The 26,881-nt window shown below is 45.1% G+C and overlaps 1 protein-coding gene across 3 annotated transcripts in view; it reads right to left on the bottom strand.

The window, feature by feature from the left end:
- TTC39B (tetratricopeptide repeat domain 39B) overlaps positions 1-26,881 on the bottom strand; it is a 513,680-nt gene that overhangs the window by 193,279 nt on the left and 293,520 nt on the right. The window contains exon 1 of one of the 3 annotated variants that reach the window (XM_085633829.1): positions 25,230-25,267. The exons of the other annotated variants lie outside the window; for them this stretch is intronic. Within the exon in view, the coding sequence (XP_085489955.1) occupies positions 25,230-25,252 (23 nt within the window). The 5' untranslated portion in view covers positions 25,253-25,267. Of the gene's footprint in view, positions 1-25,229; positions 25,268-26,881 lie in introns of those variants that run through there. 3 annotated transcript variants of the gene reach the window in all.

The raw sequence follows: 26,881 nt of genomic DNA on the forward strand, positions 1-26,881 counted from the left end.
ATATAAAACTTTTAAAATAAAAAAATAAAATAAACAAATAGCGTTTAATAGGTGTCAGTGCAGTAAAGTAATTCATGTGGCTAAATGAAACACAAGCGTTCTGGAAATATCCAGAAATGTCCGCCACCCCTTCCCAAACTGCCCCCCCCCCCCCGCCACATACATTTCCTGGATTACCCGCCTCTAATTAAAGATATGATGTCAAAGTAGGTACATTACCAGAAACGGAATATAGCCGAGGGTCATAGCATCAGCAGCGAATTTTTCAATTTACATAACTGATCAAAATGACAGGAAGTGTTTTTAAGCAGCTCGCTTTTTTTTCCTAAAAAAAGCCATTATGTGGCTTGTGTTATGTATATTCCGCTTGTGACGTCAGGCAGAATGTTGGATTCACGTAGAATGGCCTCGTGCCTCTGCCATACCCAGTAGTATTCCAACGAACACAGACCAACACACAATTTACTTTTTAAAACCTTTCTGGACAGTTCGGCGGCTCGCCTGCGAACCGTACCACTTATGCCGAAGGGTTGCTGCTTTCCAGAAAGCACTATTATTTGCTAATTACATAACTCCAGACTGCTACTTTTTATCGCAAAAAGAATTAAAACAACGTTTTGAAAGTCAGGGGCGGGGTAAGGTTATACTACAAGATGGAAAGGATTCTGTTGGTGCTGTCTCCTGGTGAGTGTCGGTGCAGCCAGTGGGACAGTCCAGGAGAGGCGATTCTACATTCTACCAGAACAGGTGTGTATATTGAACAGCTAACCGTAAAGGTCTCACAAAAATATGGCTCGTGTGCGTGCAACCTGACCACAGCCAGGCGTCACTGTTGCTCCGATTTGATCTCAGGGGATTTGCAGCTAGTGCATCTGAAGCGATCTCTCACGAGAAATTGTTTCCATCAACCGACAAACATAACAGCTGCTACTCCAGGGGCCTGTCGAGACGCTATATATGCAAGTGTAGGAAATGAGCGCCTCTCAGTACAGCTGCTTACCATTGTCTCTTCCTGTGTTCTCGGCTACTACGTTTCCCCAGCCAGTGAGTCTCCGTCTCGGGAGGGGGCAAAGGAATATACAAATCAATCGATCACTCACCAGGTCATCGGCACAACCTGAGCTGGAACCAAAATACATTTTCAGCACTACACGCAGGGCTCAAGTCCTAAAAAAAGAAGTGGGGGGGACTCACCAAGTTAGGCAGAATGGGTATGACATCACAGGAAGTGACATCACGGTGCATGACATCGCATGTTGCATCACAGGAAGTGTCATCACAACCCACGCGACATCACAACCCATGACCTCACACGGCGCGACACCAGGTCTTTAGACCCCACATCTGTTTAGCAGGTCTATCATGAGTACATTTGAGCGCATTACAATATTTAACAAATTAGATTGTGCATTTGGGTTGTGCCAAAATATTTACACAACCCAGACATAAAATCTGGGCTTCAATTTATACATTTATGTTTTTTTAAGTCCTGCTACAAAGAAACTGGCAACAAGGAGAAATGGGGCAGTAAATCTGTTCTGCTTAATTGGTTGAAATGTCTGTATTTTAAAATATTTAAGGGGTTAAGGACCCTGCTGCAGAGATCTTTGTGTGCCAGCTAAATCTCAGGGAATAATAATAATGGCAAGATAACTCTGGAGGATAACGTATTTGCTGGAGAGATCTGTCTTTTGCCTAGTCCTAGTTTTGAATCAAAGCAGTATAGAGGGTTAATATGCCTCCTGTAAAACACGTTATATCACAAGCAGGTGACAAATTTTTATTTTATGTAAATGGATAAGACCTTTTTAGGTCTCGCCTACGTAGCACGCATGCGCTGCGTAGGCAAAAAGACCTTTTGCGATCGCTTTGACTTTTCAGCCAAAAACGTGCACACGTTCTATTGCCTTTAATGGCAACGCGTGCACGTCTGGAGATTCACTTGCGGGAGCGCGCAGCGCCATATGGTAGCAATTATCGCTCCTGGGGCTGCACGCTCCCGCAAGTGAAACGCTTTCACTCGCCCCCTCCTCTCGCCCCTCCCCCTGCTGCTCTCCTTTTAGCACGAGGAACGCGCTTGTTTTATCTTTACAGTGAAGTTCACAGACTGCAAAGACCTCAATTGTGCTGCTTAATTAGAAGGGAAACATTTCCCTCCCAATGCAATCATTATGCTTCATTATCAGGGCACTTCGCTTACACAGTTCAGATTTTTAGGAATACAGTATTTGCCTACAAGAAACACGAGTATAAGTACGGTACTGTTAGCTATAAAATATACACGTAAATGGCACCTTAGGGCGACGCAGACAGACTCCATGCGACCAGAGCTGTCTACAGCAAAATGAAAAGCTAACAAGCCATCAGTGACACTGGTAATACGAGGAGTGGTGCAACAAATGCTTTCTTCTCGTGATGCGAAACCACTACACTTGGAGACATTGCTCCTCGCTTCAGCCCCCCACCCCCGCCTCGGAGCACATGTAACTTGTTAATTATCTGGCACGGTTCATATGTTACGTGCTACTTTCCCCAATTTGCAGGCGCACCAACTCCACTTTAATTTATTAGCCCTCCGGCCCTTGTTGCCAGCGTCCCACTCGATTCCAGCTGGAACAGACCTGGTACTTTCATTTATCCTTGACCGCTCGTTGTATCTGTCTGGTGAGTGCCTGCCAACCCCCCCCAGTTATACTTTTGTGATGCACACTTAAGTGCATGAGTCTGCATGTTCTCTCTCTTACCCTCCCGCTGTCCGTTCTATTTTGCCAACCATTCACCCTCTGCCCACTGTCTGTTCTGTTTTGCCAACCCTCCACTCTCCTCACATTGTCCATTCTGTTTACCACCCTCCTCCCCCTGTCCGTTCTCTTTACCACCATCTGCCCTCCTACAGCAGTAAGTTCTGTTTAACATCCTCCTCCCGCTGTCCGTTCTTTGTCCCCCCCCCACCCTCCACCCTCATGTAGCTTGTTTGTACAAGTTACTGCTTCTGATATTTCTTTGTGGAAAAAAGGCTGAATTTCAATATGGGCAGCTTGTGTTATAAGATGCCTTACTGTCGGTTGGTTCAATGTGTCATTTGGCACAGGCAACGGGAAAGACATTGCTGGCGAGTCCACACGAGACACACTGCAGGCACACTGGGCCCCATTCATTCACCCCCCTGAACGCATGGTATGATTCCCTTGGATGTCATCGTACTTCTTTTCAACAATCCTTCCCTAGCCTTTCTTTTCCTTCGAGCTCATCTCTTAAGCTTAGCGTTTTTCTCTCTGCCTTACCTTTTCCTTACTCCATTCGTACTGCCATTCACCCACCCCACCCTTTGCTTTTTGTTGATATTCAGAGCATTCAGGTTCCCATGTATCTTTCCGTGCCCCTCCCCCACAGGTTCCTCCTACCCCCACTCTCTTTCTGTACCTAGGTCTATTGTTAATCTCTTGCTGTCTCACTCACTCTACCCCATGATTTCTCCCTTACCTGCCCTATCCCTTCCTATCCGTACCTCTCCCTCTCTCTCTCTCTCTCTCTCTCTCACTCACTCTCTCTCTCTCTCTCTCTAGCGCTCCTTCCCCCTTTGACTAGATTTTGTGTCTTTATTTTCGTACTCCCTTTTACCGCCTCCTCTCTCTCCCTTCTGTGCATCCCATCTTTATCCTTTCCTCTTCCATTTGTCTGCCCCCTCCTTCCCTGACTTTGCCTCTATACTCTCCTCTACTCTCTGACAGAGTCTCTCTGCCAATGCTGCAGCCTCCATGTTCTCCCCCTCCCTGCCCTAGCAGCATATGTCATTCACAGTAACAATCCTAGCAGCCATCCAAACATAGCTCCTGGGCAGCGATTTATAGCGCACTTTACTGTAATGAACAAAGAAACAAGCTAAACTGGCCACAGTAATCAGCGTGCTGCACTAACTGTGTGCAGGAACTCCACGTCTTTCTTGATCACATATAAACTTGTATACAGCATGCGACTCACATGAGGGTTGACTTTTCCTGTGTGCGTGCCTTTCATACAGTCCCTTTCATTCATGCTGATTCAATGCAACAGCAGTGGTGCTTTCTGCACAAAAACTGCAGTAAACTAGCCACTTCCCTATTGCTTTTGGAGCGATTCCCGATTCGCACTAGAGGTTTCTATTGGAAATTGGCATTTGCTTAGCAGTATGAAAGATGACGCTGGTAACTGCTTCTACTCCGAAAGCTATCTAAAAACGTTATTTCAGGGAGCTTACTGAAGATGTGGCGTCTTTGGAAACATGCATTGTTTTGCGCCTTGTGCCACTTGTGTCCAGCACACTATATTGCCTTTCTCAATAAACAAGTCATTACATTTTAACAGAGTTTCAGTAACTTATATTGCACAACTACTCACCAAGCTACAACTTACAAAAAAAAGAGCTTATTATTAATCAGATAGGCGAAACCCAATGCATTTACCAATGCTTGGGTTTTTTGTTCAACCGACAAACACTAGAATTCCCTGTAACCAGAAAGGTCTGACAAATATAACTGTATGCTACTTTTGTAAGTTTGCCACCAGGGCCAAAAATTACAGATGAAAATGTCAAACCAATTGCTATTATTTTCTATGGACCAGTCCTCTCTCACCTGTATTGTGATGCATCTCACAGGTGCAGCACCAAGTGTACAAGGACCGGTACATAAATCGTAAATTACAATGTTTGCAGTGCTCCTTCAGTGATGGTCAGACACACAATTTTTTTTGCAGAGGTTGCCCAGCGCATAATATATTATTTATAGCCAATAGCCCTCTCTATGTTGGGGAGTTGTACTTCGTAGTGTTTGAGGTTGGTGTTTCACTAAGGGCGTGGTAGCTACTGGCAGAGCAGGGCTGTTCCCTCGCATGCCGGAGGGAACAGTCCAGGAAGTAGATCAATGTGGTGCTGTGCATTTTCGGAATGGAAGGGCAGGCGCAATACGTACGTTGTTTATGCAAGGGAGCACTTCAAGTTACCATGGCTGCCGCCCGCTGTTTCCTTCTCCATGGCGCACGGGTGGCTCTGCATGTGAACTGGAGGTTGGTCCAACCTGGTTTATTGACCCTCACAGCATTTGCTCCACTGGCAAGAACAAAGGACTCCAGCAGTTTCCGCTTTGCAACTTAAACAAGCATTGGCAACAGCTGATGTTGTTGCACCAAGGATATTGTGCTGGATAACTAAACACTTATAAGGTCCCAAAGGCGAGACCTATTGGCTATGCCAATGCTTGTTTTACTTGCAGTTCAGAAATTGTAATCCTTCTAATTAGTACGGTGAGGTATGAAGGACATATGGCTCCTACACCTTGTAACCCTCACTGTCTTATGTAGCATATTCTTTATATTGAAGTACACACATATAATTTATTGTCAATTTATAATCTGTACATAAGATGTAAAGTGCTCGGACACCCTGCATGGAGAAGAGTAGTGTTACTACTCGTCCCAATGCAGGGTGTCAGAACGCTTTACATTACAACTACACAAACAGCAATTTGAATACCGCTATTTTGTTTTATTTCTTTTACAGCACTTTAACACTACTGTAGTGTTAAAGCGCTATAAAATAAAATTGTGGTATTTAAATTGTTATTTATGTAAATACTGGGGCGACCAACACATCGGACATTCTTACAGTGCATGCATATATCTCTCTTATATACAGGGACTGAACAAAGTCAAAAGCATTTCTCTCTTAAGTACCCGTTAAGTGATGCCTTTGTTTCCCCTCCATTGCATCAAGGTGTGAGGCTCCTGATAGCTCCCAGCCAGGATACTCCAACACAAGCATTTTGCGATACAATAGGTCTCACATTTTCTTTTAGAGTTAGAGCTATTGGCGTTGTAATGGAAATGTTTTATACTGATGTATTTCGGAGTGGAGTGGATGTATGTGATGGCAATTATATGTTTTACAATGAATCTGAAAGGAAGCGCGTTGATGGTCGGATCTGGTGTATGGCGCATGTCAGCCGCTATGTGCGCCATGTAAATATGTGAACACCAGTTAAATAGACTCTCTGGTGCCGTGCATGCTGCAAGAGTGATAAAGATTCACCTGTAATGAGTATACAAAGTTCAAGCAAAAGGAATAACTGGTGGTCTGTGAGTTTTTATAAATGAACCGCTTTGACGGCACACTCGTATTTTGCGTTCACCAAGCATGAAAGAATTATAGGGACGATAAATGCAAGTCCGCTATTGTGAAAATCATGCATGGGCATGTGGGCCGCGATGTGAGCGAAGTGAATACCACATCTGTGGCATTGCAGAATCTGTCTCAAAGCACAGAATTCTTGTAAGCTCCCTCCGCATACAAAGTCTCTGTGTTAAAAATAAATGAACAAAATCAAGTAGCAAATCCATTAAAGTCTTTTGTGCTTTATTGTCCAGCAACAAATGCTAAACCGGGTTCTGTAAATTGCACATAGAGATCACTCTTTTTGGGCAGCGGCTGGTGCAGGTAAGCGTGGTGAGACGGGGTGCTGAAGGGGGATGTCGACAGACGACGAAATAGAAGTTATTTATTTAATTTGCCCTATTCTGTCGTCTGTCGACATCCCCCTGCAGCGCCCCATCGTGCTTACCTGCACCGGCCGCTGCTGGCAAGTTTAACTTTGGAGCAAATAAGACCAAAATGCTGAATTAAAAGGGCAATTCAAATTATGAACCAGTCACAGGTGTACCACCAGTTTGCAAATGGGACCAACTTCTTTCTGAGTTTCCTGATTTAAAGAGTACTCTTTCAGTGGAGTTTAATGAAATATGGTCAGGGTGAGACTGCAGAACATGTTATGTTCATCACTGTTTTATAACAGGCTACCCTAAACATTCGCATGGTTTGTGCCGTGCAGAATTGTTTTGTAGGGCCCATGCCATTTTGGAGAGTACCCTAGGTGGGACTGGCACTGACAACAAGCATTTGCAATGTAATAGGTCTCACATTTGCAAGAGTTTGAGCTATTGGCATTGTAAATGACAATGCCTTTTATATATGTGTTTTGAAATCCTGCAAGCGGTGCGTAAACACGCACTTTGTACTCATAGTCCTTGCTTACGAGAAGCAAGGCTGGCAGTAACTGCGGCTCTTCTACTGCCAGCCTTGCTTCTTGTAAGCAAGGACTAGAAGTATAAAGTGCATGTTTACGCACTGCTTGCAGGTTTTCAAAACATAAATAAAAGGCATTGTCATTTGCTATGCCAATAGCTCAAACTCTCACAAATGTGAGATCTATTGCATTGCAAATGCTTATTCCACAATGTTGTCATATGTGTAGGGGTAATAGACCTATAGCACGGTGTCCATTTGTACAGAAAAACAAAGGTTACTTCTCCTTTTTGGAGAATGCTTATTCGGTATGGCAGCAAAGCAAGGGTCATGCATTTTGTTCACCCCCTAATAAATATACACTTTACTCACCTTGTTTACTTTCATTTATGTCTGTTGTTGCTTTAGTGAAGATGTGTACTATGGGACTGAGAATAGAGACGTGGAATATTGATGAACAATGGGGAATTGCCCAGGGAGCACGCAAACAGGCCACATGCATTCTCATAGGAGTGTAGTGCAATAATTTACAAGGTAACATTAAACTACGGCAAGAAAGGGGCAGCGTCCATTTTATATATTGGAACATGGTATCACACAATGCCGACTATAAAAAATGGGCGTTGTGAGAAAGGCAAATCGGGCACTCTCAACAGAAGGGGTTGGGTGGAGACAGGCTAGAGATTTCTAAAGATGTCCAGTAATACAGAACGGAGAAGAGATAAGAGAAAGGCTCGGCTCTGACTAGAATAAGAGGCCCAGAGATAAAACGTGGAAGGGTACGACGGGCTCAGGAGTGAGATAAAAAAAGTTCCCCGGGAGAAAGTTTTGTAAATACACTGAATTACGTACACGAAAATATGTAAGAGTGACAAGGGACAAAATCTGGAAAGACATGGGATGGAGTTATGGCGTTTGAATGCAAAGACAGGTATGGTGATGAGGCAGCCTCCACTGTACAGTTACCAGACTGACTTTATTCTGGGATTTGTAGTCTTAGGTCAGCTTAGTTGATCCAGTCGAACTAACACCTGGAAGTAATGATTGGTTAAATAAAGACCCAGCATTGCATCGGGTCCTCTGGTATCAGTACTTGCTGTACTGCAAAGGGAGAAGGCAGTGTGGCTGGGGCCATGTGGTCTACAAGGCAGAGCAGAGGCTTCCAAATGCTCCAATCTATTTGTACAAATTAAGCCACACTATAACATATGTCCCAAGTGGCCCCGAATTACGCCTAAAGAAAACAAAAGTAACTCCCTCCACCCAGGAGAAACACATACTGGAGCTGCTGAAGTCACCGATTGCCTCCACAGACCTCTGTTAATGGTGCCCTCCACCCTTCCGAGATCGCAGACAAACGCAGAATAATGAAAGGGAAGCTCGCTTAACCTTTTATGGCCCAGTGACCGAGGCAAGTCCCTTGGCTTGTATGTTTACCCGCTTATTAACCTATACTACCGTCACTAATTGGGACAAGATTCCATGAATATCTGAGTGGTGTTCCGGGCAATAAAACACACATTTGGTGGACGTCGATACCCTTGGACAACGGAAGGGAGGGAGGGCAGGCGAGGGGATTTTGAAGGCACGGACAACGGGAGGGAGGGCAGGCAGGCAGGCAGGGGGAAGAATGCACTGACAACAGGAGGGGGGTTAAAGAAGACACCAAAGCATGTCATGCCTGAGGAGGAGAAGCTCCTTAAAGAAAATAGTGCTCACAGTCTAAAATGTTACGTACCGTGTAAAAAACGAAGTAAAGGGGCCAGTCGCCATGGGAGGTGACAAATGAAGAGGAGGCAGTACTAAGGAGGGACTAACAAGCGGATTGACGAATCAGAAGCCAGCATTTAGGACACACAAAAACACAAGCCAATGGCAAACATGGGCGGAGAGTGGACAGGGCTTGTAGTTGCTACTCGTTAGGTGAGCGTATACAAGAAGCCTCGCAGAGCAGCGCATGCGCGCTGGCTCCACTCAACCTAAAAAAAAATGATCCATGGAGGGGAGCTTGATGGGGGGAGCATCCTAGGTGTGGGAGTGTGAGGAGAGAGTCGACCTCCTGGCTGGAGAGGACAGCAGAACAATTGGGGAGAAAATGAAAGTGAATGTTATTGTCATGATACAGAGGTATAGCAGACAAATAAAAATTAAGCAGATAAAGTACTAACACGGAATGTGAATGGCGTATTAGACAGCAGGAAAATTAATATGATGAGCTATTTAGAGCAGACCCGTGCAGAGATTATTTTATTGCAAGAGACAGACATAACTGACAAAGAAAGGCAGATCTTAAATACATTTTCTTGGATTCAGGAAGCCAGACTATCCAAAACAGCAGCAGCAGTTTGCAGTATTGAAGTTTGATCAGAAAAAAGCACAATGAGTTAACAACTACGAAAGAACAAAGAGATGATTTTAAGAAGCTGCATTAAAGTAACAAAAAAAACAAGGGACTGATGTCCTCTCTGTCTCCAGTTTTATTATTGCCCTATAACTGATGATCCACATCCTTTTTTTTTTTTTTCCTGTTTATTACTTCTATGCAGTAATGGTGGCACCCGTGCGCCGCCATTACTACAGAGAAGTAATAAACAGAAACAAGCATTGGCATAGCCAATAGGTCTCGCTTTTGGGACCTTATAAGTATTTAGTTATGCAACTGTTGCATGGCTAAACACTTATAAGGTCCCAAAAGCGAGACCTATTGGCTATGCCAATGCTTGTTTTAAACATATTTCAAGCTTTTGCGGGGAAAAAAAGCCAAACACTTGCAACATGATTGTTTTCCAAGCATACAATGAGCATGTCTGCGCCATTGAAGTACTGGGATCTTGTTAGAGTGAGACCAGACACTCCCGGCAAGATGAGCGTGTCTCATGTGCTTCCTAATCTGCTTGGCTCAGGCTTGTTCCGCTTTCACTTGAAACGAGTGAAATCAAACATGCATTGCACATCTCTTTATTCTTTTCCAGGGCAGACTGCAATGCCTTCAAACTTTAAGCTGCTGCGCTCATTCACCTGTGTACCTTACTGGTGACCCAGGCAGGGGGCACCAGGGGAGCAGCAGCCCTGCAGAGATAACATAAGTCACTCACATCAGTCATCTGTTTAATTTTGCCGACTTTCTGATCAAACACGGGCACGCTTTCCGCTTACACTACCAGGGCTGCATCGTGAAGTCATCTGCTATTGAGATGGAGTATAGTGTACAGCACAGCCTTTTAAACCATACGCTGCTGCTACAATGAACATTTTATATATTGCGCTTCCTTTCTTTTTTAAATTCATAGGAACGGCATAAAACAAAGTTTACGATACTCGGATGCGCATAAAGGTAGTACATGTTAGGACAATTTGTTGCCTCAAACACAGCCATTGCTTTTATACTCTTGGTAAGGGGTGAATGTTTTGATCTCGGATCTCTGTTTCTTAACGTTGCCTGGTCAGCCCTGCCCCCCCCCCCCTTTTTATGGCTCCGTTTGTTTACATCTTCACCCAAGTTGCTTTGAAAGTCTTAATGGCATCTTTATTGAAGACACTGCTGTGCATGCCTAATACAGCAGGCACTTGGTTAAAAAGAGTCATGGTGACAGTTGAATATGGAATGTGTAAAATGAAGAGGAAACAGTTACCTGCCGATGTCTGCATATGTTGACCCGGAGTTAATTGTGAAAACATGCATCTTATTAGCTGGATCAACAGTGAGAGCTTCCACTACCCCCATCGCCAGGGGTTAAGTGATCAATAGTGCTGCATGTGTAGTCGCACTGGGTCACTGGGGCCTAGCAAGCCCGCTGCACCTTAGTTATGGATGTGTTTTGCTATCAAACAAGAGTATTCATACACAACACAAAACAAATAAAACATGCAAGCGGCAACTCGCCCTACTGTAGAGTTTGCCACCCGATTCCCAATTTGGAATGCTTCTATCACGACATAAGAAGGAAGACAACGGAACATGGTCCTGTAGTCAGACATTTGCCAAGCGTGTCATGTCACATTTCCATACTTAGATATAACCCGTCTCTTTCTGGATGGTCGGGCAATTTGGAATCCAGAGTGGCAGACTCAACATTAGAGTGAGTAATCACTTGCATTTTTTATTTCTTTCTACCTTCATGCTTGATATAACAAATAGAAAAATATTAATTGCATAGGCGCCTGCTGTTTACACGATCTGGAGCCTGGTGACTGACGAGGAGGGTGAAGGGAGGGGGAGGGAGAGGGAGAGCGGAGAGCGGGATGTGGACGAGCAGGGAAAGAGAAACAACAATGAAACCATTAACAGCGCAGCGCTCGTGAAAGGGTGCCGTGCTGATAATGTATGTCACACTTGGAAACTTGCATATTTTATTTGTTTCTACCTTTATGCTGGCTATAACAAATAAAAAAATATTAATTGCATATGTGCCTGCTGTTTACACAAGCTGGAGCCCGGTGACTGACGAGAAGGGAGGAGGGAGCGAGAGCGGAAAGCGGGATGTGGACGAGCAGGGAAAGAGACACAGCAATGAAACCATTAACAGGGCGGCGCTCGTGAAAGGGTGCCGTGCTGATAATGTATTTCACACTTGGAAAAAAATAAACAAGCAGTTCCCAACAAATACGATAAAACTGTAATTGGCCGGTGCTACTCCTGTGAAACCGGAAATGATGTATGGGAGCATTCACCAATAAAGAGCCACAAAATTAAAGCAACTCAGCAGAGAGCCAATTGCAGACAGGAGGTTGGATTACACTCAGTAGAGTGATTACAGGAGGTCTTGCAGATAGCACTTGCGCGTTGATGCTCGACCTTAAAAGGAATGATAGGTCTCTCACTGACTTATTTACCAGGCCATGTGGTCCAAATGCCAAGAGTTGTTAGGAAATGTTTCATTCTTGTTCGCATGCAAAAGGCAGAAGCAATTAAACCCCAGTATGATTCTGCTCAGACAGAACAAACATCTAACATTTGTATTATTATTAAACGTGTGCTTTCGCACTATAAATTGATGTGCCTTAGATACAATTTCGGATAATGTAATTCAAGGGGCCCATTGTAGATGTCCCAACCTGATGCGATCATCTCAGAATTCATGGTGCATAGAAGTCATCGAGAAGAAAAGAAAAACAGCTCATATTTTGTGCGCCTTCCCATGGGAGGTGTTACTAACCACTTCCAGGAGATCTGGGTATAAATATAACATGACTATAAAGTGGCACTTCAGACCCGGCTGCTTAATGTCGAGGCCGTTTTAAAACCGATTAGTTGCTGCCGATGTGAGCGCAAATTTGCAATGCTCGTGGTAATCTGCCACGAGGGGAGTGGGTTAATGAGCGTCTGCAAAAAGAGATCAGTAGGGGAAGTCTTAATTCACGATTTACTGAAAATTCAATTATCAAATGTCAACAGATTGTTCTTGGCCTTTGGACAAAAAAAGGTGTTTTCACTGGGCAACGTGGGGGTACTGAGAGCAGAACCGACATTTATTCTCACAGCCTTCTGCACCGAAAGGCTACTATTTGAGTGTACAGGGAAGCACGTTACAGCTAGCCACGCTCTCTAGAGATAACGCCAACTCTAGCTGGGCTGGTATTTCAGCTAGAAATACTACACTCCATAGAAGTCATGTTACTGCAGGATATTCTTGGTGTACTTTCACAACACCATATGTAGAGAGAGGTCTTTACATGTTACCCCGCGCTGCCCATCCACAGGAATCACACTGAAGGCTAACAGGACACGGCACAGAAGGAGGCATGTCTATTAACGCACACATGTACATGTTTAAGCAAAGACACCGCTGCGCTAAAACCAACTCAAGTATCAAAAAATACTATCTGAGTGTGATTTGGCATCTATTTTAACAATTCAATGAGTTTTCAAATGCAAGCTCTTGCTAAAGGGGGAGCGATCGAGTAAGAGAACTAATAAATCCATGATAAAGCAAGAAGCAACATGTAGTAGGCAGACGACTCCTGTGGGTTGAGACTTCCCCTGTTCCAGCAGCTGCGACGTACTGGGGGCCCTGGATAAGATGAAGAATAGGGGAGATTGGTGAAAAGAAAGGAACATCAGCTGCAAGCTGTGATGATAAACTCCCCTCCACCTTCAACGCATTAGCCGGCAGCAGGAGGAAGAACCGCTGCAGGAGTGCACGTCGGCATGTTGCCTCCATTGTTCAGCTTGCCTGAGGCACGGTTACGCTTCATGGTACGGCTATGAAATAGTGTTTACATTCTGCTGTTTGGTAATAAACTACTGAGCGGGACGGGTCGTAGCCCTTGGGGCTACGAGTACGATGGTAATAAACTACTGAGAGGGACGAGGGTGGTGCTTGGAGCCAAGAACACAAGCAGGAAATAAAAACAAGCCGAGGCAAAAGATAAAGTAGTGCGTGACACTAACCTATATAGCCGTTCGTGAAATAATGCATCCAACCAGGGCAGTCTCCAGGGTGTGACTAAAACAGCAAAAGCAGGAAAAATGGAAGCGAATTCACCAATGAAAATAAAGGATTTTTGAAAAGCACATGAATGAGCCAATCACAAGTGATGGACGTGCTCAATGCTCATACACTAGATACAGCATGTCTCGAAAGACAACTAGGCAAGACCTAAAAAAGAGCCCTAAAGGACCATTAACTTCGGCCTCTGTTATGGGCCCAGCTTGCATCAGATTAGCCCCTACACCGCCTACATGTAGAACAAAGGTAGACAATGTGCAGATGCTGCTGAAAGTGTCCTGCTGTCAGAAAATGACACAGGGACAGTTTCAGCATATTTCTGTAAATCTGGGAGAAATAAGCAAGTAATGTGGTACTCTGCTGAAAGCGGCCAGCAGGAGGATAGGTGTCGTCCACCCTCCGAAAATACTGGGTAGACAGCGTCTACCTGCGTCTACCCTCAACTCGAGCCCTCACTACACGTGTGCTCAGTCGTCTCACTGTCCATGCACCATAAAAGATTTTTAACATGCACCAGCTAAGCTACCATAACTTCGTCAGCTGGCAGTGGGTAGCAATGCTCCTGGCTTTCTGTCATCATACTAGAGTTTTAGGCAAACACCCAGCCAACGGCACAGTCCATCTGCAATGAGTAAGCTGAAGGCTCAGACCACTTCTCATTTACCAACTAACCAACACCACCAGACAGCTTCACCAGGGTGCAAGCGTGCACCAAATTCATAATCAGCCCTGCCAAGTACCACGCATCAGGCATTAGACTAACGCATTTCAGTGGGGTGGTCCGCATCACTGCACTAAAATGCGAAGTCACGCATATTAGCGACTCTGCCTGTCAAGCGCTACGGCCCGAGCGATGGCTGTACTCTGTTATTATAATATAACAGGTAAAGCAGCATAAACCTGGTGCGCTGCTGGTAGAGTGCAGTGCACACACGGTGTGCTGTATGATCACAGCCTGCTGCACACATACTAGGATGCACTGCAAACAAATTATAATTTTATTCGAGTTGGTACCCACCGTGCCGCGGCCTGGGGGCGGGCTGCATTCAATCAGCCTGCCTCACCGTCAGCCCGGCCGCAGCACAGCATCACATGACGTAGCTGTCACAGAGGACAACTTACAACAGTTCCTATTAATGAGAAAATCACCCCGCAGTAGGCCTGCACTGAATGAATCGGGAGGCGGCACCTTGCGTTGTTGGTTGACACTGTCATCAGTTTGTGCTGGGATTAGAGCCAATGAATGAGTGGTGGGCAAATTAAACTTTCGCTTTCTTAATCCGCCGCAGATCCAGAGAGAGTGTGAGTCTCAGGTCCACGTGATACGTAATTGGCAATGCACTTACTGTGCACTGCTGCTCTCTGTGCTAACATAAAGAAGCCTTCACAGGGTCGTTGGCGCACGTGACTGGCGCCCCCTGTTTCGCTGTCCTGCCTGCCCCCAGGTAGGGCATAACTGCTGCTTAAAGCGGGTCCGCCGGAAAACAACTTTCAAAGGGGTTCTCTAATCACTGAAAAATGCCACCAGCCAGAGCGAGACACTGTTGAGGAGAGCTGCCTATGACTCGCGGTGTGCTCTGAGACAGCTTTAACCCCTTCGACGCGCATGACGGAACGGTTCCGTCATGCACGTCGGTTGGGCTGTGCTTATGACGGAACCGTTCCGTCATGGCCCCGCCCGCACTCAGAACCTTCAGCGTGGCGCGGAAATCTGCGCCGCGCTGAAGGGGTTAAACTGCAGCTGAGGAATGGCAGCACTCGGGTGAGTCATGCATTCTGCCTATGGTTGATACCGTTCCAAGAGAAAATTACCGGCCATTAGTCGTGGTTTGAAGAGTCTGATAAGGCCTGGATCCTGGACGTGACTTATACTAACTGGAAGCAAATCGTATTCATTTGAACGTGCAATTTCTGTGTTTGTTTATTTACTTTAAGTATTAGTCATGGGTTATCCCTGGAACACATTTAAACGTGCTTTCTATTTATATTTTTTCTGTGAAGTATACAGATAAAGAGTAAAAATATTTAACAGCTGTGATTTTCCTTATTCTTGTACTGGCTGGAACATCAAAATATAAACTCTGTGTTTATTTGATGTCTGCAGCACGTACTTAACTGTATAGTTGTGATGCAATAAAGTGCAATGGTATGGGGGTGTCAGACTTTTTATGATGAATGTTGTACTTTTATATTTTCTTGGTACACAAATAGTTTCTTATCAGTATGTTAACCTTCAATTTCAGGGGGTTATGGAGCAGTTTAAAGATATTTTAGGGCTTCTCATTGATCAAATAGGTGTAATTTCTAATATTTTTTTCTTTCCATTGCTTGGGTTTACTCGCAGAAAAATGTAACACTAAGCGTCACACATTTTGAAGTTGAGAGTCACAGATAAGTGCACTGAAACCATGGATAAGTCACACAATCTGAAAACTTGGCAGCTATATGTATGAAGCTTTCTCACACCCCTCTGCTTCCCTCAAATCCCCTGAATCTGGGGCCTGGCTGCAGCACCACAGTCTCCAGGCAGCAAAACCATGTATGTAGACTTCTCACACACCCCCTTCCCTCAAATCCCCTGAATCTGGGGCCTCGCTGCAGCACCACAGTCTCCAGGCAGCAAAACCATGTATGTAGACTTCTCACACCCCCAATTCCCTCAAATCCCCTGAATCTGGGGGCTCGCTGCAGCACCACAGTCTCCAGGCAGCAAAACCATGTATGTAGACTTCTCACACCCCCAATTCCCTCAAATCCCCTGAATCTGGGGCCTGGCTGCAGCACCACAGTCTCCAGGCAGCAAAACCATGTATGTAGACTTCTCACACCCCCTTCTTCCCTCAAATCCCCTGAATCTGGGGCCTGGCTGCAGCACCACAGTCTCCAGGCAGCAAAACCATGTATGTAGACTTCTCACACCCCCTTCTTCCCTCAAATCCCCTGAATCTGGGGCCTGGCTGCAGCACCACAGTCTCCAGGCAGCAAAACCATGTATGTAGACTTCTCACACCCCCTTCTTCCCTCAAATCCCCTGAATCTGGGGCCTGGCTGCAGCACCACAGTCTCCAGGCAGCAAAACCATGTATGTAGACTTCTCACACCCCCTTCTTCCCTCAAATCCCCTGAATCTGGGGCCTGGCTGCAGCACCACAGTCTCCAGGCAGCAAAACCATGTATGTAGACTTCTCACACCCCCAATTCCCTCAAAGCCCCTGAATCTGGGGCCTGGCTGCAGCACCACAGTCTCCAGGCAGCAAAACCATGTATGTAGACTTCTCACACCCCCTTCTTCCCTCAAATCCCCTGAATCTGGGGCCTGGCTACAGCACCACAGTCTCCAGGCAGCAAAACCATGTATGTAGACTTCTCACACCCCCAATTCCCTCAAATCCCCTGAATCTGGGGCCTGGCTGCAGCACCACAGTCTCCAGGCAGCAAAACCATGTATGTAGACTTCTCACACCCCCAATTCCCTCAAATCCCCTGAATCTGGGGCCTGGCTGCAGCGACCCACAGCCTTCATGCAGCACTAGGTCAGTGCCTTTCCATTTCTGGTACTTTGCAGCAGTTTTAAGATCTTCTTAAAGTTTCTCATTCCTTCAATGGGTGTAAGTTCTGATATTTATGTTTTCCTCGTCTTCATTGCTTGATTTTGCTTGCGAGAAAGTGTCACTCATGTTGTTGAATGACACTCATATTTTCATTGAAATTATGAAAATATCACACGTAAGCAATCTGAAATCTTGCTACTTATGCATAATACAGCAGAATCCTATTAGAAAAACTTTAACAATCATTATTATTAGGATACGACACAGTTGTATTGTGCCAAAGTAACATGTAGTATGAATTTTTTGCAAACTTACACCATGTAAAGTCCTGCTACCCATGGTACATTATAGAATACTCTATTACCTTCATATCAAGCAAGGTGCTAACATGGGAAATTTGTAAGATGTATTTCTAAGGTGTATTCAAAAAATGCATCATTGGAATAAGTCCACCGTGAAAAAAGACAGGGTATACATTTATTTATCATCCCTAATGGAGAAAACTGGAGCAGAGAACAACGAAATTATGCAAACTTCTAAGGGTAGGTTCTGTTTTAGTTTCTTTTCCGAGACCACGAACACAACCAGAATAACCTACTCAAACTAGTGAAATCCCTGTGTAAACTGTGTTAGGCTGTGATATGCACTGACACCTACAGAGCTAACCTGGTGAATCTGAAAGCGCTCTGCCATTGTGGGGGTTTTATGTGAAGAATAAAACCTTTTGCCACTAATGAATGTCATTATCAGCACGGTGTCCACTATGACAGAGCGTCAATTAAAGGTGGCAGTGGGCCTGATCAGGACCATGAACAGAGTCGATCTGAGGATTATGTCAGGTGAGTAACAGCTTTATCAATGATCTTGGCATTAAATCTGGACATTATCCATTACTGTGAGGAAGTTTGGGCTTTATACGTTAATTGAGGTCATGGCACTAACTCTCTGGGTAAGTATAGGCAACATAAGGAGCCATGGGAATTTTAGTGTCTGATGTTTCCTGGTCTAAGAGGGTTTTCTGTTTCCCCCAGAGCTGACTGAGGTCCACTTCCCTGAAGTCCCCGTATTCACCGCCTCTGCGTGATACAGGGGTCTTTGTCCTTGAGGATCTATGTCCCCGGCTGCTTTGAGAGAAGGATGGATGTAAATAGGCGCCCAGACCAAATAGACAGCCAGATAGATAAGCAGACAGGTAGGTATGGCCAAGGAAGACCTCACTCTGCTGCCTATTACCAGTTCAGGATATCTCTGCTGTTGGTGACACATGAGAGGAAGCTCTGCTGTTTACACTGAATGAAAAATCTGCAAATAGAGCAAAGCAGAAAACAGCCAAACATGAGATTATTCAGCTGCCTGTGACAAGTGCGATAAAGCTGTGTTGCCTGCCTTGAGAGAAATGTAAAACAACAAAAGGTGATGAGTGAAATACTTGTAAAAAGCCTCAATCCTCCAAGCCACATTCCAAGTACAGTCTTAGACAAAGATGAGAGGGGAGTTTGATGTGGGCTGGCATATGTCCTTATACAACAAGATATAAGAATATATCAAAGGAGGGTCAAAGGGAGGGTCAATGCTCCGTGGTACCGACGGACAGAGCGGAGCCACTTTTATCTGAGCAGGATGCCAGGTGAGGTGAGGCGGTCTCCCGTACTATAGATGGGATTAAAATGAAGATGCTCCCCTAACAAATCGTAAGGAGAGGTTTGAAAATTTATAACAAACTAATTGGTTTGCACTGGGGTTAAATTTAGTTTAAGTTTGATTTCACACTATTATACAGCAGTAGCAAAGGTTCTGTTTGGTCCTGACGAAAGCCGGATTAATAGTCACCATCGGCTGAAACATGTTGACCTAATTTTTGGACTTGTGCAGTTATTTTGTCAAAACTGCGTCTACACTGTTTTTAACTGTTGCCACATGGATAGACATTAATAAATAGTTTTTCCTTCCATTGGGCATGTTTAACATCACTTTCCTTAAAAATTTATTGTTTTTTTGCACTGCTTCTGTCATCATTACGTATGTTTGTCAGCCACACTATCACTTGATAGACACCTCATCTCAAGATGTATAGAGAGGTGCCCGAACTATCTGCAGCCTTGACTTTTCTGATGGCTCAGACAGGGCTATCGGATCCCAAATGATGTGGGCTGCTATTTTGGTGGCTGATGGGATTCACGTTTCATGTTTAGACAATTTACATGTTTGAATTGCTTGATCTTCTTCTTTTTGAGTGGACCCTAGATTTCTGTGTTGTGGTATCTGGCATATGTCCTACCTAACCTCAATCCTATATCAAAAGGTGTGACATTCCAAATAGTTCCCACACCTACATTGGGGAAAGAAATGGCATGAGAAGTGGTTTAATAGAACTGGCCACTGGCAATTGCATGAGGCACAAATTTCGGGATGACGTTCATCCAAAGAATTCAGACAGCATCGCTACGGATTGCTGAATGAGAAACCTCCAAGCCAACCGCCTTGTCCTTAAGCACCTGTTAAAGATCAAATCAAAGAAAGATTATGTGAGGCTAAGTTAAATACACGGAACCTGACATTTGTAAACTTGATTTGCTTCCCGTTCTTCGTGGCATAATTGCCATGCCCGTTTTGGGTCTCTTGATCCCCATCCGCTGCCGATCCTGCCACTTTCCTGGGAAATTTGCTGCAAAGTACACCCTTTATACACTTGGCAAATGTGCTTCTCTTTTTGCCGTCAACCAGCATAAATCCTGGTAAACCACTTTTTTTGGTTCACAATTTAATTTCTAGTTGCCTCCCAAGCCAAATCGCTCTCTGTTTGGCAGTCATCCTGCGCCATCCGCATCGTCATTTTTCTGTTTAAGATCTCGAGTGTAAACCCCTGTAGTTTTTTGTAGACAATTCATAAACAGATTTTAAATGCTATTTAATTTTTCACTGATGTAGCCTGGCATATAATGGCAGTTTATCTAGCACAGTTTTCTTTTTAGATTTATAAATTGTCTGATGCACTAAACACAAACCAGACTAAATGTGTTTTTAATAAAAGTTTAAACTTTGCACTTTAGCAAAGGGTCAAATTGAAACCAGAGGAACTACAAGAAACATTTGAAAGCTCTGGGACTAGTAAATCTCATTTAAGAAAGTGAAAATGCAGCAGTGCCAATAGCCTTTTGAGAACATCATAACTGTAAGATTGTGTAAACTCACACTGACGCACCCTACCGACAATGCAAAACCCAGTTAAAGTCTGGCACTGACTTTCTTTTTAAGACACAAAGATCTTCTTGCATAGGCCTTTAACACCCAAGTCATGTACAAAACCTGAAAATCTGAAGCATGCCTCCAGGGGAGGATTATTTTAAAATAGAGAGCATGTCACCAGAGAAAAAACACAACGCTTAAAGTTACAAAACAATATCTGACTAATAGAACCTGGCTTGAGAACAAAGGAACCTTGTATGTGAAGCGTAAGAGAACTGAGATACAACATAATAATGGAGGCACACCTAACATCCCTACACCAACATATGGCTGGCTATACTGGAATCATGAAATTTCAAAAACTATATTATTTTAAATGTATTAAACCTCTGACACCTTAGTACATGCAGTTACCCTAATGAAATAAAGTCCATAAGTTAATTAGTCTCAGCATTTTATTTTCCAAACTTTTTCTTTAGTCCGTGTCAGTGCCTAATTTGTGTCGATGGTTGCAGGTGGAGCCCACCTGGGCTCATTTTTGGGGCTGGCACTTGTTTTTCCTCATCAGTCTTTGACTGAGACCAAAAGAGAGAAAAGCACTTGGGGCGGGGAGAAAGAGAAAAACTGAAAAACAACAGTGACAAAAAGAAAGCAAGGATGAAAGCGAACCTGCAAGACTGCGAAAAAGGGGCAGTGAGTGTCTAGTGGTGAGCAGTGCTTTAAATGGGAAAAAAATAGTGCAACACATTTAAATGGGGCGAGTGGGCGGGGATAAGTGCGGGGCTAAGAGCAAGACATGCTGATACCTAATGACTTCAATACTAGTTGCAGCACATACCAAAACACATGAGAAATGAGTTTCTATAAATGAAACAGGTTAATTCATTACACAAAACGACAGTCAAACGCGGTGATGTTTGAACATTTCCTTGTTATATAATATTTGCAGCTTCCATACTGTTGCTTGGAGAGAGACAGACACACGCACGCACGCACACACACACCCTTTTAATATACCTCCCAACAGTGTATCGAATCTCTCCCTTACTCTCGCTTTTCTCCTCACACAAAAACAGGCACAGGCAAACAGAAAAATATAAGCACACACTCGGGCAAAAGAATCGGGTAGGATTAAAGCCATTTTAACCTCCTAACCTTTTGCTTTCTTAATTGCGCTGTCACTGAGCTGGCTAGATCCGGTGTTTGGGCCCTACGGGGGGGGCAACACAGACCACAGGCCAGATTGTTGGTGTGAAAAAGGCCGCTTTATTGGAAACAGGTGCACCTTACATAGAAACATCCCTTGGCCTGTGCCGTACAAAACTACTCCTCACTAAATTTAGCCTTCCTATCTGGCCCCCCCACCCCCTCCCCTAAAAATGTTTCCCCCCCTGCAACAATCATAAAACAACTTACAATTCCTAACTTTCCTACCCTACCTAACTAGGTAAATTCTTATGTCCTACCCCGCCGTAAACACAAATCAGTAGATGTCCCCCATGACCTAGGAAAAAGCGCCCCAACTCCTAGTGCACCACACCAGCATCTGTTCCAGCGACAAATCCCCCACAAAGCCTCCTTCCCCGACGCACCTGTCCCCAAGAAAACCACCCCGGCTTCCAACCAGAACCCCCCCCCCCCCAACCCCTAAAAGAGGGGTGGGGGCCCACCAGCTCGAAGGGAGGGAGGGCGGGACAAAACAGACCCCAACACCCCCAGCCGGCCGTTGTGTCACGATCCACCAAATGGTGGGTCGCTACACAAAATGGCCGGCTATAAACCCCCCCAGCCCAAAAGTAGCCCAAGGAGCCTAACCAGCCCAATGGAGCCCAAGACCCGGAAGGGCTATTCCCGTGCTCCGGATGCCCCCCCCCCCCCAGCCCAAAACCCCCCGGGACGGCGAGCCTCCCGCTGGTCGGCTGCCCTCCCAAAGCCCTATTGCAACAAAGCATGATGGTCAACACCAGGACGGTATACAAATGAGCCCCCGCTGAATAGTTCAGCGGGGGCTCAGCTTCAGCGGGGGCTCTGCTCACCAGTCACGGCTACAGACATGCCTTGGCTGTCAGACAGGTCACCAGCACTAGCAGCCAATGCGCCTACCGTTTATGAGTACCGGTACTCTCCTTGGCAGCAGAGAAGTGCCGGTACTCCGAGTGCTAAAAATAAGAAGTGCCGGTACTCAGTACTGGTGAGTACCGGCCCATTTAAAGCACTGGTGGTGAGAGAAAGAGACATATGGTGGACTCAAGCGTGTGTAGCGTTGGTATTCGGCACCCCTGATATTCTTAGCAACGGCTGCAGGCTTCTGACCAAAAATTTGGGCCCAGCACTCATTGTGTTACATATTAAGCTGGTTTGTGTTCCATATCCAATATAAAACTGTTCCAAACTAACCACATATGTTCAGCCAACCAGCACATGTTTCATGAACATCGCCTTTATCTTTCTGGCAATTCACACTACCTTTGAGACACTAAGCAAGGTTATACAGGGAGAGTTAATCCCACAGGCCTAAAAATGCTGATTGGGGCAGAATTCACATTTTTGCGATTGGTCAAACTTTTATTATTTTTAGTGAAATGTTTTATATATATGCGAAACTCTGGGCTGTGGATTGTATTGGGTTTGGATGGGAAGAAATGTTTATATTTATATAGTTTTAAATTGTATGATTTATAAGTATGCGTGGTTAATGATCCAACCATGCGTTACTTTTTAGGTCACTAAAATTGTCTATTTTTTAGGAATTGGAAATGAGTGTAATATTTCTATACTATTATATTTCTTAGCAATAAAGTGCTTCTGAATCTGAATCAATTTACACTCAAATATTCACTGTCCACCCAATACATCTTTTGTTCTTGGTGCAGATTTGTAATTTCAAGGCAGCTGTCTAATCTTCTCTCCTGCTATTTTAGGAGATGGTCTTTGCCCTAACACCTGGTCTCTTCAGAAAGCAAAGCCCAAAAGAGCGAGAGAGGAGTGAGAATGAGTGATTCTGTTTTAAAAATGTTGTGAGGACCAGAAAGGTTCTCACAATACTGCTAAATCCAGACAAATACTATCTCTGCAAGGACAACCTCTGTGGGGTCCAGTCCCTGTAGACTGTTAAGGGACATTTGTGTGATTGCATCGAAAAACTAAACGCAATCTCATATTAGCTTCAGTCTGCTGTGTAACTACCCCAGTGTCAAAAGACGCATAGGTAATCGCGAATACACACTCCATTAGGAACAAAGGCCGGTCCTCAAATAAATACGTATGCAATGTTGGGGATGTGGGGTGTAAAAATAACTATCATATACACCAGAGCAACTGGACGTGTTCTCAATGTTGGTAAACAGAGTCTGAGTCAGACAAATCCCTGGAAGGACAAGGGAACCAGGACTTCCTCCATATTGCGCAAAAGTATTTTAGAGAGAGCGTTTTCAAAATCTGTTACCGCAGAAATATTTCATGTGATCCTCTGAACAACGTATCCTATATTATCCACGCGGATGTGGTGTCAGAATAGTAAATACAGGTGTATGTGTGCGAGGTGGGGTACTGTCTCTTTAAAGGAATGGAGATGTTTTGCTGCCTCAGCATCCTGCTGCAACATCCCCACCACGAGGAGAGGCAGGTTCCAAGGTCATACTTAAGCGCTCTGTGCTACATAATAGATACATCAGCAATCAGGCTGAGGAGGAAGGGAGCAGTAACGCCGCAGGCTGCTTGATGGGTTATGCAGGCAACCGCCACCAATTCTGCAGTCAGAAGAAACCTACAGCTGCCGAGGGTCCGCAGGACATTTACAGAAGCCTGCCCATCGCTAGGTGCTGTGGAGTTATGCTGGTAACGTGCGTCGCTGCTGGTCTGGGTTTTCAGGAAGGCATCCTGTTTTTGTTTAATCCTTCTACAAAAAAAATTAACTACACGTATGATCAATCGTGTTAAACTTTACTAAAATTAACATATTTTCTCCTAAACATAGCGGAAAGGTAGTGAAACAGTAGCTACACTGCGAGTACACTGAATACATAAATCGACTGGTAAATTAAATCCAGGGCAGCTAGATATGTGACATGCAATCCCTAATGCGCTAAAGCGGCCAGATGTCAATCTGCTGCTGCGCCACACATCGGCTGGCTGGCCCGGATAAAAAGCGACATATGACAGGGGGGTCCCGAGCTGTAAGCCTGTCTCTGCGTCTCCTGGGAGAGCACGCTGCTGTCCGGCGGCGAGTGCCCTCTGTCCGTGCCCCGCACTCCGCAGTCACCGCCCTTCACGTCTGACGAAACGAGCACATGCACCAACGTTTATTTACCAACATATACGGCAGTACAGCCCCGCAGCAGGTTCCAAAGATAAGACATGCAGGACCAGTCGACTACAGTAGCAAAATAGTCCTACAAACCGCCCGAGCGAACATGCACTAGTACACATACGTCGTAAAACATGCGAATTTGCCTGGGGCCCATACGCGCCATTCCTTCCACCTGAAGGGCGAAATAAAATGCAGTCCTTTTACCACAACGCCTTGAGACACATTGCATGATGGCAGACACTGCCCTAGCCTGACATTCTGGCGATTTCTCCCAAAACACAATCCCACTCCCAGAAAGGAAAGTAGCTCAACACCACGAACATTGACAAAAGGTAAATGTCGTACTATATATACCGCACAGCCCCTTTCATTGACACACACCTCTCGTCAACCTGCCGCTGGCAGCCGCCACAGAGCCCTCACTTACAATCAAGATGAAACGATGGGTTAGATGCAGCGAACGCACTTACAGAATCGGATTGGCAAAGAAGTTGCGTCGAATACCTGGAGTCCCAGCTGTGGCTATACTGCCTCCCCAGCTCCCTTCGTCCTCGGAAAAAGCAAGGAGGAATACCAACACACTATTCAACGTTCCTTTGATTTCCAGACACCCATGGGGCTCGTGCTAATTGGTTAGAAAAAAGGGAAAAAAGACGACAGTAAAGTTCACGAGGCAGCACCTGGCATCGCGGGAGCTCTCCATCCATATAACCCAATTCTGCGAGGAAATGTAAGTTGGAGCGGCGGCAGCGGTCGGTGCTGTTTGCTAATGCCTCTGGCCGAAAGGGATGCTGGGAGATCATCCCAATCCGAGTTGCAGCCTAACTCTAATCCATCAATGAGGGAGGCGAGCGAGGAATACAGAATGAGCTGCCCCGGTGTGCAGCCACCGGCGTCAGCCATTGCGCCAGTCTCCATCCCAGCTCCTGTCTATTAAAGAGCGGGTCTATCCGCTGCTGGGCTGAAACCATTAGACCCACTGGTTTTGATGCCATTAGATCTACTGATTTAGATGAATTTATTTATTTATGCATTTTAATAAAGCGCGGACTTTACCCGAAGGTGTCAGAGCGCTGTACAATAGAACCAGTTACGTTACATGAGAGAAATGTTACAAAATAGAACGTACAAAAATAGCAGGACACAGAATCAAACACAGCAGGCAAGAGGGACACAATATCAAACACAGCAAGCAAGGAATGTACAAAAAATAAATAAATATAACAAATTTACAATGACTAACGAACTTCCTGGCGGGGTCTGAGAATGAAGGAATTAGTTCTGAAAGTGTCTTTGGAATAGAAGAGATTTGAGATCCGCTTTGAAGATCTGGATGGAGGTGGTGGCACGGAGCAAAGGAGGGCGGAACTCTGGCCCCTGCAGATGCTGATGGCGGGGTGGGGGTCAGCAAGGATCAAACCCCACCCGTCAAGAGACCCAATATTTCAAGGGCCCCACACGCAACCCCAGGCCACTGAATAGCTGTGAGATTTGATAAACTCGTGGTACCCTCGTCACATTCTGCATCCTTCAAGGGTCCCACACTCAACCCAAGGCCACTGAATAGCTGTGAGATTTGATAAACTCAGGGTACCCTCGTCACATTCTGCGTCCTTCAAGGGTTCCACACGCAACCCTAGGCCACTGAATAGCTGTGAGATTTGATAAACTCAGGGTACCCTCGTCACATTCTGCGTCCTTCAAGGGCCCCACACGCAACCCCAGGCCACTGAATAGCTGTGAGATTTGATAAACTCAGGGTACCCTCGTCACATTCTGCGTCCTTCAAGGGCCCCACACGCAACCCAAGGCCACTGAATAGCTGTGAGATTTGGAAGTGTTTTCTGTTCTTACCTGTAATCATTTGGACCACTGCCATAATCTAGAAGTACGGGCAGTACTTTAAATGGCTAGATACTGAGTGCCGGCACTTTTTAAACATTTTGAGAGCAAGAGTACTTGCGCTTCTTAGCAGAGGTGCAATACTTTTTTATTATAATTATTTTGAGTTTTATATAGCGCTAGCTAGATCAGAAGGTATCGGAGCGATAACGTTCACAAGAGGTACATGAGGGGATTCATAAGAGTCATAGTAATTGAAGAGTGCCGACACTTCTCAGAAACAAGCAAGTACTGTGGCATAGGGGATCTGCACATCTATTTTTTCCATTTTAAGCACTGAGTGCAGGTGAGGATGAAAAACACTGACGCCCGTCAGTGAAACAAATTTTAACATTGCTCGGGCTGCTCCTGTCATGCTCAACATTCAGCAGGGGGGTCAGGCCTTGATGTACTTTGCAGGAGGTCCGCTCAAGTTTTGTTACGCCACTGC

Source organism: Triturus cristatus, chromosome 2_1 (assembly GCF_964204655.1).
Source record: "Triturus cristatus chromosome 2_1, aTriCri1.1, whole genome shotgun sequence".
In the NCBI taxonomy this organism is placed as follows: Eukaryota; Metazoa; Chordata; class Amphibia; order Caudata; family Salamandridae; genus Triturus; species Triturus cristatus.